Source organism: Neodiprion virginianus, chromosome 1 (assembly GCF_021901495.1).
Source record: "Neodiprion virginianus isolate iyNeoVirg1 chromosome 1, iyNeoVirg1.1, whole genome shotgun sequence".
Lineage (NCBI taxonomy): Eukaryota > Metazoa > Arthropoda > Insecta > Hymenoptera > Diprionidae > Neodiprion > Neodiprion virginianus.
In genome coordinates, this window is record NC_060877.1 from 36,070,060 (window position 1) to 36,086,346 (window position 16,287).

At 35.7% G+C, this 16,287-nt stretch overlaps 1 protein-coding gene across 8 annotated transcripts; it reads right to left on the reverse strand.

Moving 5' to 3' along the window:
- Window positions 1–4,266: 4,266 nt before the first annotated feature.
- Window positions 4,267–16,205, reverse strand: LOC124299381 (clumping factor B-like). Of its 8 annotated transcripts, none has more exons than XM_046752624.1 (12): window positions 13,590–13,941; window positions 13,426–13,460; window positions 10,564–10,603; window positions 10,237–10,402; window positions 9,195–9,349; window positions 8,939–9,031; window positions 8,380–8,523; window positions 7,692–7,874; window positions 6,928–7,143; window positions 6,605–6,794; window positions 6,236–6,355; window positions 4,267–5,906 (listed from the first exon to the last, which is right to left on the reverse strand). In XM_046752624.1, exons 3-12 carry the CDS (start codon window positions 10,594–10,596, stop codon window positions 5,788–5,790), a joined length of 1,419 nt encoding a protein of 472 aa, XP_046608580.1. In that variant the 5' UTR covers window positions 10,597–10,603; window positions 13,426–13,460; window positions 13,590–13,941; the 3' UTR covers window positions 4,267–5,787. The 8 variants fall into 8 exon arrangements, with proteins under 8 accessions (XP_046608580.1, XP_046608579.1, XP_046608578.1 ...); XM_046752623.1 differs by having other exon boundaries at window positions 6,236–6,358; window positions 13,590–13,940; XM_046752622.1 differs by lacking the exon at window positions 4,267–5,906 and adding an exon at window positions 5,927–6,165 and having other exon boundaries at window positions 13,590–13,944.
- Window positions 16,206–16,287: the final 82 nt, after the last annotated feature.

Here is a 16,287-nt window from a genome sequence, read left to right on the forward strand (position 1 = left end):
TGCCGTTGATGTGTCCGAGGGCTAGCGAATATTGACGACACCTGTGTCAACAGCTGTGTGTCGACTCGACGAAATATCGAGAAATCGAGACGAACTGTATCGCGTCAAGTTTCGCTCCTCGATGTTTTATCAACTTCTCCACACTCTCGTCTCAACTTCGCTCAACTCACTCTCTATCGGATCTTCGAATTACGCCACCGCGCGGAGATCGATTTAAAGATTCGCGTTATATTATAAATTAATATGTTGCTCGACTCGATAAATTAAATATTGTATAACTGTATTTACACTGAAGGAGATACTTATATGATATATTCTATTGAACCTATTCGAAAACTGTATATCGTTGTTGGAAATTCGAAAATAAATTCACATCCACGTGTTGTAATAGATAATTAACATTATATGCGAAATTGTATGTGTTGAGTACACTTTGTAAAATCATTTCGTACTATGCCACGGAATGTACTATGTACGTATATCTTTAACATGTATTAGATAACGGAAAGCCCGGTTGCGTGATTTGATACATTGATTGGGCCATCGGCATACATTGTTGTACAGGCAGTTTTTTATTCGAGAAATTGGATCAACGGTCGAAGATCAACGTGCCCACACTTGATTTCAAAACTTGATGATAATATAACGGTTCGTTTTTTTTTCTCAGTTTCAACGCTCATCTCAACGGCAATTACACGTTCGCGGTATGCCGTCGGCACTCGCAGCTAACGTGACGCAACTCGGTGTAATTTCAAAGTATTTTCCAAGATTGTGTAAGAAGAAAAACTTGTCCAGTCAAAAAGTACATCAGTCATTGCAATTTTCGAAGCCGCTATTTTGATTTTCTAATCGCCGGTGAGGATCGCGGGGGGGGGGGGGGAGGTTGACAGTCTGAATCCAGAAGTTTTATCAGATTTTGCAGTAGCTTTGGCCGCTATCTTGAGTTTATGGTTTAGGTCGTAAAATATAAATCATAGACAAAAAAAATTCTTACTAGCAAAGTTGTAGAGAATTAATTTTGCTAAAAGTTAAACTGTGATTACATTTCAAGTAAAAACTTGAGAATGAACGAATTGTTGGACAAAAACAAAATCCCCCGTAAATTTAGGATGCCTACCGAAGCTATTGTAAAATCTGATCGAAATTCTGAATTGAGACTGCCAATGCCCCCCCCCCCCCCCCCCCCCCCTCAACGATTAGAAAAAGAAAATAGTGGAATCGAAACATTGCTATTACAGGTGTTCTTTTTAGTTGTACATTGCGGCAATTGGAATTATAAAATTGGAATTTGCATTCACTTCGGTCATTCTTCAGGTGTTACGGGCTTGGAATATTCGTAAGATTCTTGCATTTATCGTAAGTTGGCAATTTGAAAATGTATCCAGATTTTGGCCTTGTAGAAATAGATTTTCACAAAAAAAAAGCCACAAATGCTGACCGAAATTGATATAAATATACAATAAGTAAGAAAGTCAGACACGTTTTACCTTGTATAAATGTTCAACATGTAGGTCAACGAGAACTGCAGGTATTTTTTGCCCATGTAGAGTGCAAGTCAAACTTTTAAAGCTATTCAGAGTATGCAGCTACTGCCAAAACTCCATTAGGACAGAAAATGGCTACGCAATTTCAGGGTGTCTTAAATGTATGTAATAACATTACATTAACTCGAAAAATAATATACATATTAGCAATACGCAGCTGAATCTGAAATTAAAAAATATATACATGTATATACAACATATACCTATATTACATAATTAACATGTAATATGAACTTGAAAATTTTACAGATGAACAACTTTTATAATATCAAGTAGTTACAAGATTCTTCAACATGTATGCAAATAAAAAAAGATCGTCGCGGTTTTCAACGTTTAAAAAGTGCCTACCGTCACGAGCATTGAAGCATAAAACGGAACCAATTCGGTGCATCGCATTCGTTGTTTTCAATTGGCGACGTTGACTCGTTTTTTTCCATTTTTTGTATGCATGGAATATGTGCTCAGTTGTACTAACCGGAGTGGCACAAAATACATCCGAAGAATTCTCCATATTTCCACTCATTTTTCATCCCAAATACCCGATACAATTATGCCTTATGATAATTAAAATTCTAGAAAGGTTTAATAGCCTGTAATTGGGTAATCGAAACGATAAAATTGCATGTTAACTTTCTTTTTAGACTGTTAAGAGTCTAAAAATAAAGTATCCGACGTCTAACTATTATACTTTCGCATAGCATCATATCAGTGATAACGATTAGCACTTTTTAGCATCGCCCGTAGATTTTCAAAACAAAATGTAACCGTATTACAATTTTGCAAATTCTCTGAATGTAAAAACAGTGTAGAGCAATATTATTCCAATGTACTAGAATAAGTATGAAGGAATGACCGTATAATAGACGGTCCAATTACGGACTGGCAGTTATTTTTCTTCCATGTACCGAGGCAAACAATTATTACAGTGACACTGAACTTCTTAATTGAGGGACCAAGGCGTGTAGGTAGTCAATTATATTAACTATATACCTACTCATATTCTACCGAGCTCTTCGGCTTAGCGACACAATGCGAGTAAGAAATACGAATAAATTTACTACTCTTTAGAGTTGAAAATACATACAATATCATTGAATACCACATAATGAAACTGATCTTATTTTACTCCTACGGATTATTTTATGAATCAAACAATTGTTGCACGGAACTTGTACTTGCAAAAAAAAAAAATTAATAAATAACGAAGGAATGAAATTGTTATGTAATTTTTATACTCATTGTTTCTCATAAAAAGAGGCCCACAATCTTGTCTTCTAATTGTAAATGTTTTTCTTTATGTGACCTTACTATATTGATTTTTATTCATTTTCTGTCGATAGAACGAATTCATTTTGCGATTCCTTGTTGCACAGCCATGATTCTCATGACGTATTGCGGGTCTCGTAATTCAGGAGTTTTGTCTGCAAGTTTCATGCACTGCAGGTTACATATATTCAGGCATAAAAAATTTTAAATCATCCAATCGGTAAACAATAATACATATCGTATGATCATAAACGATGTTATGATTTTAAGATCGATGAACTTGCATTTTGGATTGGAAAATCTGTGTAAAGTGATTGAATGTTCTGGTGAAAACTTATAGATTTTGTAAAAATTACACAGCAGCGTTTAAATAGATAGATAGATAGATAGATAGAGAGATAGATAGATAGATAGATAGATAGATAGATAGATAGATAGAAGGAATACAAATTTTTTGCCATTTTTCAACGAGGTTTTTTGGTAAAAATCTCAACATTCTTCATCAACAATTTTCCTTCATTATTCGTCAACGTTCTCGCAGTTGTTCCGGATTTTCCTATGTTTCTTCGTCAAGACTCTGAAATCTCTTTGTGAAAATTTATTGATTTTGAAATGAATTTAACAAATTCAATTTAATCAAGGAAATTTCAATAGATTCGGTCATACATCGCTTCAACCAACAGATACAACTAGTGAGTAACACTGTGATTAATTCATGTTTTCGAATTCACAAAAATGTGCAAATCGCACGTGTCCAGGGTTCGCACGGTATGGGAAACTGAAATCCCCGGACTTTTCCAGGTATTTTATCCTGAAAAAAGGATTTTTCCATTAACCTTTCAAGAAATATACCGCTGATTAAAGACAATACATTTTTTTTACACGTTAATACTAATACCTTCAATATTATCTATTAACTATCTTACTATATAACTATCAGTTTACAAACAACAGCCTGGAATTTTCCGTAAGAAAAAAACGAAAGAAGGTTTGGTATTAAGTATATACGTAATTAAATATACGTAAAAAGTATGAAGCGATGCAACGAAACAAAATTTTAAGTGCAATTTTTTTTCCTCAAGATCGTTTGTACTTTGTACAAAAACGAGTGTATTTCTTCGACAAACTCAAAATTCCAGTCTTATTATATAAATTCCCTGACTTTTCCCTGCTGCAAGAAATTCCCTGAGTTTTTCCGATTTTCCCTGCGCGTACGAACCCTGAGTCGTAGAAATTCAGAAACTTACAGAAGTTTGCAGAAAAGTTTGAGGAGTTATTTATTCATTTATCTTTTCTACTAACTTAATTGTAGACATGTAATTTAGATTTATTTTTCACGTAAACAATATATATTAAAGTTATAGACATAAACCACCATTATTATTATTATTAGCGTTATTAGATTCATATATTCATGACGTACATGTGCTGCGCAATTAATAAATATTACTCAATATAAAATATTTGTCCGTATATATTTTTTGTAAGTTCGAATTAGACATTTAGCTTAAGTCGCCGATACACATTAGTATTGCCAAAAGTGCCGAAAGTAATGGTTATAGTATATTATAATGCAAATTGTTTACTCGCTTTGAAAATGTTTCTGCACCTACGGCTTAACTTCCCATATGGCAACAGTTAAAAAAAAAAACTTTTTGGCAGATCAATTTCCGGATAGGCTACCACATATAGTATATAAAAATATCCCAGTGTGGAATTGAAATGAAGGCACTTAGTGGAAAAAAAAACAGAACGAAACGAAGGAAAAAAATAAAATAGGTAAACGAATGAATGACTGTTAATTCGGTGGATTGGACACGAACCTTTGAGATGAATTCAAAGGTGAAGACACGCACTTTGATAACTATTATCAAGATGAAAAAATTAATAAGGAAATATTGAATTAAATATATTTACATCGGTCAAGTCAAATATTTACTGGAATTTTGCGTTGAAATATCAATCGTTATTATCCAGTCATTGGTAATCACTCATTTTACAGATTTATTTTTTCTGACTTTTGCTCTCCCTTTTTTGCACTCATTTTCGACCAGCGACAAAATTACCAAACAGCCTGATGTGAAATAAGCATTTAAAAATTATTTCATCGTATTGGAATTGGGGTTACAATAATCTATCCTCTTTGGTGATAAGTATATTCGATATTCCGAAAATTCTTTTCCTCTCACTTTTGCGATATTAACCTAGTGAAAAATGAAAGTCAATCAGACTCAAGGATCAATGAAGCTCGAACTCATCCCGTGTATACGAGATAACCAATTTTTACGCGAAAATGGTTTTGAAATTCAACGAGCATGGTTGAATGCAACGTCAGCTCTCTCAAAACGAATTTCTCATAAGCTCTGAAAGAACAAATGTTTCTTGTTTTTTTGCATACGAGATTGCAAAAAAATCACATCACTTTTATACCAGTGTTGAATTACTGGGCGTGAAAAAATAATTGAAAAGTCAGTTCACACATCGGTGTCGACTTCGCGCAAAAATTAACAATAATAATATAACATGTAACAATAAAAAGATAGAATAAGATAAAGATGTACGATAACCATGATCATGCACTGCTTCAGACCATTCTCTTAAAATTACCACGATACAAATTCAATTGTTAAATTAAGAGTAAACCATTTCTTCTCGCGATTCAATTGCGCCCTTGCAATTTTTATGACACGTTACATAAGTCTAGGTGTGGTAAGGTACGATTTTGCGGTAAACATGTATCACTAAACAACGTGGATCGTGAGTAGCAATATTATCTGTTTTTTCTCTTCAGCAATTCTTTTCTTTCTTTTTCTTTTTGTGCTTTCTTTCATATATAATTATTTTTTGTTTTAAAATTTTTTTTTGATTTATTATTTGATCGGAATACCCATTGACGCTTTAAGAAAGAATTATGCAATGCCCAACGGCGCACTTCCGTTAGTATAGTCCATACGTTGAATATGTTCTTCGTTTCAGCTCATTTTTTCTTGCGGTGTGACAAGCTGGCATGCTTTCCCTTGTGGTGAGATTTACCAGTGGCATTACTTCGTTTCTGGTGCTTGGTACCGTTCGTGGTAGTCCCCTCTGGAGAATTTCCTGATGTCAAGAAATCTTTTTTAATCGCCAATTCTATACACTTTTTTTTCCTCAATTGATTCAAGGACAGTAAATAACAGTCGAGCAATATCTGCATTATTGTTGCTTTATTCGACTCGAAAAATTCAATGGCCAATAAAACGAAAGGCGAATGACATTTTCGTGAAAAATGAGTGGCACAAGAAAATTGAGAGTATGAGAAAAAAACAGGCTAAGATCAAGTTTCCGTGCGAGAAGAGAGAGCTATCCAACTGCCAGTCTACTGAAATAAAACACAGTACAGGGTATAACTGGTAGTATAAATTGGAATGAAATCGTTTCAAACGTACCTGAAATTGTCGATGATTCACTAACGTTCGAATCCCCGTTATCAAAGTGCGTTTCTATGTCGGTTTTGCTCTGATCTGACACGTCATTGAACTGCTCGCTTATATCACTTTGCTGCTTTGCTGCTGGATTGGGACAAAAAAATTGAAAATTTTTTATTTTGTAACATAATGAACACGTGATGATGAAGACGTACTAAAACAGCTTTCAATTTTTCATTGCTTTCGAATCCATTCTACTTTAAGACACGAAGCTAATAGAATAGCTGCTAATAAATTCTATTTACAAAGTCTACGTTCTTCCCATTGTGTGTTCGAAAAATCATTTTTTCTTGATCAAAAACCAGCAATAGGAAGAAAAACGAGACTTACAATCATTCGATTCAGGGGATGTGTAATCTCCAATAGAATCACTTTGCGAGTTGATCGGAGAATAAAAATTTCCCGAAACTATTCCGTCTTGCCCAGGAGTAACGGGTATATGTGAATCATGCGGCTGGTTATCATTTTCAGTTTTTGCTGCTGCTTCTAACGTGACCAGGGATTTTTCTTCGGTCATTTTCTGCACATAGGACACAAAAAAATTATTTTTTCTTTTAAAATTTCTCAAGTTTAACTGATTAATCAATGAAAAATAAGAAACAGAGAAATGTATGTAATATTAGATCACAAATATACAACTTGAAAACTCTTACGTTTACACAAACCAACATTTCGTTTGTGCCTATTTCATCATCTACTGTTGTTTCTGGTTCCGGTTCCAATTCTTCAGTGATTACATCTTTGATGAATATTCCAGGGCTCAAATGGGAGGCAAGGCGAAGATCGTTGATTTCTGACTCACTTAGATAATCACCATCGTCTTCCTCGGAACTGGAGCTCTCAGAAGTTGCCAATTCTTCTTTAGTAGGCTGAAAAAAAAAAAAAAAAACAAAGTTAAAATCACGACTTTATGAAGGAGAAGACAAAAAACAATTCAGATACCAAGAGAGAAAAATACAGTGCATCACAACTGGAAACTAATACTGGTAATTTTATAGTTTAAAATTATACTAACTCGTAATAATATTTATAAATATTCGAGTAGCGTATGACAGAAAAAATGTGAAAAAATTAAAGGCTATCAGTCAGCTAACTTCAGGTCAAGTCTCAAGGACCATTCATGAGTGATATGGAACAATATTTCATGATTTAGTGTGAGGATTTTCTTTACATGTAATATTAGTACTTTAAATGTGTAAGGCAGACATGAGCCAAAGTCTAGATATAACGTATGATTTGTAACACTGGTCGATAATGAATTAACAATAACACATGTATAATAGGGGAAAAAACAGTAAGGTGACGTTATCATTGTTATTTCAAATAAACAGCGGCAACAATTTTTTTTTGCTCTGAAAACTTGCGCACAGAGGTAAGAATGAAAATCGACAGGTTTATAAAAATACTGAAAACTTACATCAAAGTCCTCATCATCGGCCTCACTGTCTTCGGCCGCTAATCTGGCAAGCTGCGCTTGCGTTGATTCTTCTTCGGAATCTTCAGAACTATCGTTGGGTTCGGTAACCTGTGAATATTTCCGCTTCGATTCAACGTGAGAGTTGGCAGATTCGGTCATTGACTGTTCCTCCGGTGTTGGGGTCTGCAAAGAGAGACTAGAAATTGATTTCATCAGCAACAATAGATCTTGGACAGCAAGAGAATAATGTATCGCTTGTCTTGAGGCCCAGATTATGTTAATGCATTGCAAAACATCTTTTGCTTTGCCGAATAGGTAATTTAAAAATTCTTAAAGTATTCCACTTTGCTTCCAAAAATGCTTATTGAAATGACGCCTCATCACTTGTCGTATAAGAAACGTGATTTATACATTCAAAGGACATATCGTATTGTTTAACGGACAGTACATGTGCTTACTACTACAAATGACAGACAATTAGCTCTACTAACCAAAACTGATGAGTTATCAAGTGGAAATTTCGATATGCCGCAATAATATAAGAATTACCATTTGAAAAATTATATAGTAACATCTCATAAGGTTCCTCGAATAAAAAATAAACATTTTTCTATTGGCCACTAGGTTCTACAGTGCAAGTCTTATTTTATTGAAGTAAGTTCTATCAGGTTTCACCGCCTGTACTCACTGCATCTGGCTCGATGGATTGGACATAAACTTTAGTCGGCGGAGGCGAAGGAGTTCTTCGGGAAGCTTCCAAGCAGGACAAAGCCGAAAGAGTGGAGAGCATCGAACTAACGAGGCTCCTTTTAGCTTCGTTTAATTCCTCCTCCTATAGATTTCCCATCACCATCACAATTACAAAATTTATTTGGAGCGTTCTGCGGCGCAGACAAAACTCAAGGAATGCAACACAAAAGGCTCTCTTGTAGAAGAATTTTAAAGTAAAAACAAATCGTTGATCGGGTATTGTTTGGATTAGCGATTGAGAATTTGCAATTTTCTTCTGATTTTGTACAAATTGAATGAAATACAAATTTTAGGTTCTATCTTAAAGAAAATCTCACAAATAAAACAACTTTTTACAGACTCTGCATACCTGGATAGACATGCATACTTACATATATCGCACCAATAACGCGCAAGACAAAGTTATGCTAGCAACAGCAGATTCATGATCCACACAAACAGGAAGATGATGGCGACTAGGTTTACATACAAATGGAAGTGGAAATCCGTATTCTTACCTTCTTCGTTGAAACCCTCCGAGATCTCATATTCCTCATGCCGCTTAATTTTATCGCGCGAAGACGTCGGCGTCCCTTCTGAATTATCTTCACCTGTAACAACCAGAAATCAGCTTTAAAAAAATGAATACATGGTATGGTTTGTTGGTGTATTGCAGGATTTCTAGTTTTGTTTCAATCATGCATTCCAAAAATTCCCGACGCATATTGTACATAAGTTATAAATAATTATCATATATTATAAAGCGAAACTGACCATCCCAGTTGCCTGTAGCTTAGGATAGCCAAGAACGACGGCACCAACGTTTACGCTGAGTCTAACAACTCGCAGCATTATCAAACTTGGCAGGAAAAATATCCAGGGCAACGGACGCACAAGTTCTATAGTTCCAAAGGTTTTGCCATTCTCTTCTGAAAATGTTTATACGTTATTATAGACATCCCAAAATGAGGAACGAGATATGCCGGTTGATATGCATGACAAGTATGGTGTATTAAAATTTGACTTTGCGTAAAAAAAAAAAAAAAAAACTGCATCACTGAAATATGAATTAGTAAAAACAGTAATACTCTTGGCCAGATCAACAGTAGATCTGAGGACTCAAGTTTTCCCTTATTTTGTTGATTCAGGGGGGTTGGTTCGCACAAACATCGGTACCATTTATCAATTAGAAGACGAGACAGTCGTACATTGAGTATTTATCAAGTCGTTATATTCACAAGCTAAAAAGATTCCTTTGGAATTACAAAAACAGAAAACACTGAAATTATAAACAAAAGCATATATATCGATGTTTTCTTTCAAATCGCTTCAAAATAGTTAAAAACGTAGTAGATTCATTCGACTTCACTCTAAAACGGCTAATTTTATTCAAAATACTAATTTCTACAAAATCGCCAAAACAGATTTCTATTTTCCATCATCTCGGTATCGTTGAATATTGAATTTTACAACATTGCACCGATATTGAATACGGTGAACAAATGGCAATGTTGAATTGCCAAGTGAAAAATAAAGAAAATTTATTCTGGTGAATTTGCAGAGAATAGTCTTCCGAATGGAAGAAGCCATTGTAAAGTGAAATCGAATAAATTTATTAGATTTTCAATAATTTTTAAACTGTAGTTAGCAATCTCACAATTTCCTATTCTTCTACTTTTAACGAGATCTTCGTACCTTACGAATATAACAATTAAATAAACACCCAATGTGCGACTACGTCGTAATCAAGTTAATAAAACACATCGATTTTCGGCCAACCAGCCGCCTTAAATCGATGCAGACAATAATCACGTACCGGAATTGATTTCCTGGACCGGTAGACTCCATTGTGCCGATTTTTCAACGATCCACAGCAAGCGATCGGTAACTCTGAGGATTCCTTGGCCAACAGAAATTTGAGCCGCAGCCTCGGCACCAGCAACCACGATATCGCCGAGCTTTTCCCCAATTTTTCCGGTCATCTAGAATCAAGTTTCAATAGAAATTACTCTGGTGTGTGGAAAATTTTAGTTATATTCATGCTTTATCATCGAGTCAACGAGAAAACTGACTTGTAAAATTCAAGTGTCTGTAATTATGTTGATTACACTAAATGACCTGTCGTTAATTATGAAAAACTCACCGTTTTTGAAGTTTTTGTATTTTCCACGCTCATTATCAGTCTGAAAACACGTGAAAGAGAAATAGAGCAACGATCGGTTATTTACAGATTATACGTAAATAATTATTTTCGTAATAATTAGAATTTGAATTTCTGGATCTTCCGACGCTTTCTCGTTTATTTTATCGCACCCAATTAGTAACAATCTTGTCAGCAAGTCTAATGCTAGCATAAATAAACCGTATAAAAAAAAGAATTGATGACCAGATTAAAGCATTCGATTTCTTGTTTTTTCGTACATTTCGATAATGAGTACATATATGTATAAAACTTTCGTTGTGAATTGACAGAATATGCATGGAATAACAAAGTCAAGAAACACCGATAAACCCCGATAAATAAGAACATTGCACGAACGGGTACATACATCTAAGATCGTTAAAAAAAAAAAAAAAAAGGATTGAAAGATAAAACAAGAAAAAACCATGAAACAGTTTGATCAAAATCTCCCTCTCAAATCTTTGCCCGCTTTCAACCCCAACGATGAGATATCGAGGGTGTATTTCACCTTGAAAAATGATTGATTAATAAACGAACGACCTGCACGATAACGGAGTACGTGAATAATAAAAAAAAAAAAGAAAAAAAAGGATCAACGCTGAAAATGGACCAATTTCTACGCGACGAGGGAGATGAGGAAATTAAAAAAACTGATGCGGCCAACCATCTTGCGGTCTGCGAGACCTGGTGTTTCGCAACACGAGACCCGAAGAGACCTGTTTGTGATTTTTATCGTAAATCACACCGTCGCAAACTCGGTAGCATGCAGCAGCAGCATTAAGTATCCCTGAGTCGTGTGTGGCTAGATTTGCGGCTAGCTCGCCAAGTTATAAACGTAGTGCATGGATGATACATGTATGTTCGTCAACGGTACATAAATATAAACACACGTAAGCGACATACGAGGGAATCTTCTTACAGAGCAGCGATACCCCGAGGTCACGACTTTCCGATACCAATTATCGGAGTACAACTTTCTTCATTGTATATTTATAACTTACGTTCAGTGCGCGGTGGACAATAAAAGTTTCTCGAAAATTTTCGCAGGCATTGATACGAACGTTCATACAAATCCTCGAAAATTATTCAAACCGAAAAGGAATTCGAAAAGTTTATTTTAAACCTTGTTTCTTCTCTACGCCAAGTTTCGTATCCGTTCCAAATATTGCTTTTTATTTATCCAATTTTTGTTCTTATTATTTTTCATTTTCGATTACGGATTGGTCACGAATTGTTGAGCACGATTTATATGAGCTTGTAAATTATCTCTCCGATGTTTAACACTCACACTTTCTCGATTTTTATTCATTTGATTTTACGGTTTCATACTAATCTTAAATACGACACTATATATCCTCTTTCTCGACTACGTATCATTGCGCAATTATCAATTAAAGGTTTACTCAATTTACGATAATTTTTTATGGTCAAAAATATTTTACGGTGATGATACAACGATTCACTTTGTATTTCACATACGATCAACATATTTTTACTACGGCGAAAATTATCTGTTTCGTGATAGATCACCATCGACTCGTTGACCACGTGCGTGTCATACGTTTTTCGTAATTAGCACGCGATTAGCATGACTTAAGGGGATCCTACAGTTCCTCCTTACCGATCGCGTCAAAAGTCTTATGTTTTGGCTATTATCGGACGGTATGCATCGCAATGCAAAAAAGGACATAACGGCTGCAATACCGAACAAAAATACAGCAATATATATCGGTTTTGTGCTACACAAAAATTTATTAGTGGCTTTTGATTCATAATTGCATGTAGAATTTGAATTTTCTAACATTTAAAGCAGTCGGTAAGAACGAACTACAGTATCCTCTTAGGATTTCAAGTTCAATTAATCATAACGTATGTGTAATCGACAGATCTGAACCGTTCGTCAGAGAATTGAAATAAGTTTCTACCGTCTCGGCGGTCTTAATTTTTTAAAATTTATTATCATAATTATTACTATTATTATTATTATTATTATTATTATTTTTACTCCGATGCGAATTATTACGATGCACGGTGTGATAGGCGCAAACGATCTTTGAGCCGGCATGAAATTGCAAGCGTATTATCAATCAACGGCGGTCACGTTGATTTTATACACAGCCAGCATTTAATTTCGATCGTATAAATAAGTAGAACCGACAAACACTAACGGTGTCCATTATTTTTCTAAACTCTGAAGAGCTGACCTAGGCTAATTGACGAAGTATAATTCTCACATCCATATCTCAACATTTTACCTGTCACAAGCTCTGAAAATAACTTCCCATTAACGATAATTTCGTACCTCGAATTGTCGAGACGCGATAGCTATTCGGATATAGAAACGAAACGGATACATTTATTATTCACTGTTAATAATCGTACCTCGTATGTGTTTACAATCGAAGGTGGTGGACGACGTTCGCGGCCCGGAAGTTGTCTCAAAGTTGGTTCGAAGAAACGAGCGCGCGAAGAGGTGAGCGACAGGTGAATCGTTCCATGTACAATACGAGGAACATACGAACTCTAAGGATTAGCGCAAACGTAAACAGAAAACGTTTCTCACACATCGAGACAAAATTCGTATACTCAAGGTTTTTTTTTCACCGGCCGTTCTCTACTCGCTCGAATTTCAAAACTTAATTAAGAAACGCCCGACCGACGATGCCGCGTTGAATATTTTCGTTTTATAAAGCTACGGTATTTTCTCTACATTCCAGACTTATTTCAAAAATATATTTTTCGAATTTCTCATTCGACTAACGAAAAGGGAATTAAAAATATCGAGGTCAGATATACGAGATATTAGAAAACTTTGTTACATACCTTAAATCGTTCGAAGTGATCGAATTGTTTTGCTCCTGAATCGATGTGTAAAAAAAAAAAAAAAAATAAACAAATAAAAGAAAATGAAAAAAACAAACTGCAGAGCTTTCGCGCCTCGATTTTTAGCCGGCTGCAGATTGTATCATTAAACAACGAATCTGTACCAATAAACGATCAATATTAACGCGTCCAGGTGTTGAACATCGAAGAGTATTGCAGATTCGAGCAACAATTATTCTACATTATACTTATGTAAGTTATTCGTCCCATTTGAAACGGAGAGCCGGCAAAGTACACCTGTAGCTGCGTATAACGCGTATCTTTTACTTTTTCCTTCTAATGCACAAATTTATTGTCGCGGTTCCTTAATCAAAAAAAAAAAAAAAAAAAACAGTAACATCGGTCCTGCGTATTACGAAGATGGTTAGAAGATTTAAAACCGGCACTCTCCGTCGTTAGGAGGAAACATACGTAGAGGCGACGGTAGACAATCGCGTCGTTGAATGGGAGAGACAAAACTAGCGTCGTGTGTCGCTCTGTAACTGCTTCGAAGACCTTTGACCAATCGTATCGCGGGACCGTAACGGCGTCTCGATGTTTTTTGAAACGATATATACGTATTCCCGCTGTACGTATGTTTCTACATACATGCATGCGTATATATCTCTCCGCCGCTGCAGAAGAAGCAGAAGCAGCAGCATCATCTCATTGTGTTTACTGTTTGCTGCGCACCGTGTACGTACATACACGTTGTTACACATCCATGCATGCAGCCAATGAATGGCATTTAATATAATTTTCACTAGCTATACCGCACATCGGCAATTACGAGAGATCAGCCCAAGAATTCCGGCGCTCTGTTTGCCCCGTCGCCGCACCGTCTAACAAGTATATGGCTTTCGGTCACTCTTCATCGACGATACCCACATGATCGTATAAGACCAGTTATCTCGAGGATGAACAATTCGCCCGCATGATTGCCTCTTCTACATCTACGTTTCGAATCGAACTTCATTTTGACAGATATTTTCCCTCTCGTTTACTCGCCGATAATTAATTATCTTTCGGTTATCGGTATCACTGGTAGATTTTGTCATATCGCGTGGACATACGCAAACGTGATTGAATTTAGGTATTTTTTCAATCGAATTTTTGCTCCTTACTGCATACGACAATCGGGGTTATCGAAAAACAGAATAAACGAGGAAATGTCTCTACCTTGCCGCACCTACATCGTTTCTGTCTATTTCGAACTCGATAACGATTTCAGACTTGTATTATACCTAACACGCATTGCTGTTTACCGTAATGAGATAGAAACACCGAATTTCGGGTCTCTGTTTGTCATAACTATCGTGAAACGAATTTATCTATGGTTCGCTGTAATTCCTCTGTCATTTCCGTAAACACTGATGATTGTACTTCGGGTTTGAACGGTCGCGATTGCCGCTGTGTAAGATGAAAGAAATTGAAGTCTTTTATACCTGTTAACTTCGCTGTCGAATAATGTATATTAATATTACGAACGTCGCATGTTTTACGTTATAGGTACAATTATAATATGCGTGCATCGCATGTAGGCGAAAGTGAAGAGGAATCTTTCTGCACGCCTTTTATCGAGAGGTCGCGCAACGGGTTATCTCAATGCATGAATTTCATGCCATTTATACAGGCATGTATATGCTGGGTCTATTTAAAGGAATAAAAATTTGCGCGAGTGCGCCACTTACGGCATTTAGACAAATACACGGACGTGTTCTACATAGGTATACAAGCGTTTGTGATAAACACGTTATTCGAAATTAATTAAATCTCGTAACGGAATCCACCAGCTACACTTCCCCTGCTCGTATTATATACATATGCCGGTTGATCAAGGTCCGAAGCTTCGATAATCGCTATAATTATACTCGTGAATAAGCACAAGTCTTATATTCTCCCCATGTACATATCCATTCACTGACAATGATATTCTTCAAATTTTTCTCGTCACATCTCAACAGACCAAACATTTCCATTGTACCGCTGGTATGGAAGCCGGCAATCCTATTACATATTTGCATTAATTACGTCATTTCACTCTCCCTCGTCGTTTTTACTTCTACAAATTTTTATATAAAATATGACAAATATGTTTCGGTGGAATAATAATAATAAAGAAAGAATGTATAATTATTTACCCTGGAAACTAGCCGCGACGATAAGTGTGATATGCTGTGCAAGCCGCAACGCACGACACCTGCACCTCAATTTTGATCCTTGATGAAGAAATATTGATGGAAGAAAAGGTTACGAAACGGCTGTAATTTTAGGTATAATCTCATCTCGCATTTACCTCCCAGAGTCTGTACAGCAGAAGAAATTTTCGTCGTCGTTATTAGTATCGCTTCTTTTACAAATGTGTATTAATCGTATATTATTTGAGAAAGGTTTATTATCTCCACATTATTAAATATGCATTCTCTTGTTGTAAAGCAAAAAAATTCAAAAACTCACCAAATTAGGGATTAATCCACATTCTTGACGGTCACTGTACACCGAGAATCCACGTTTTTGCGAAGAAAGCCAATTTATAAAACGACTATCAAGGTTTTAATTGCTTTAGGTCAAACTTGATCATTAGTTGTTCCGAAGGCAACATGTGCAAGTGATGAAAGATAAGAGAGAAAGGAAAAATGAAAGTCATTGTAAATTTAGGAACGAAATATTACAAAGCTATTGTAAGTCCGTTGCAGAAGAAATAGATACCAGACGTTTCATAGATTTTATATGCATGTTAACGACAAGCAGTTACTCATTTGAAACGTGCTGAACGCGTAGCTACAGTATTATTTCTAAATTAACTAAGTGAATAGATGAACC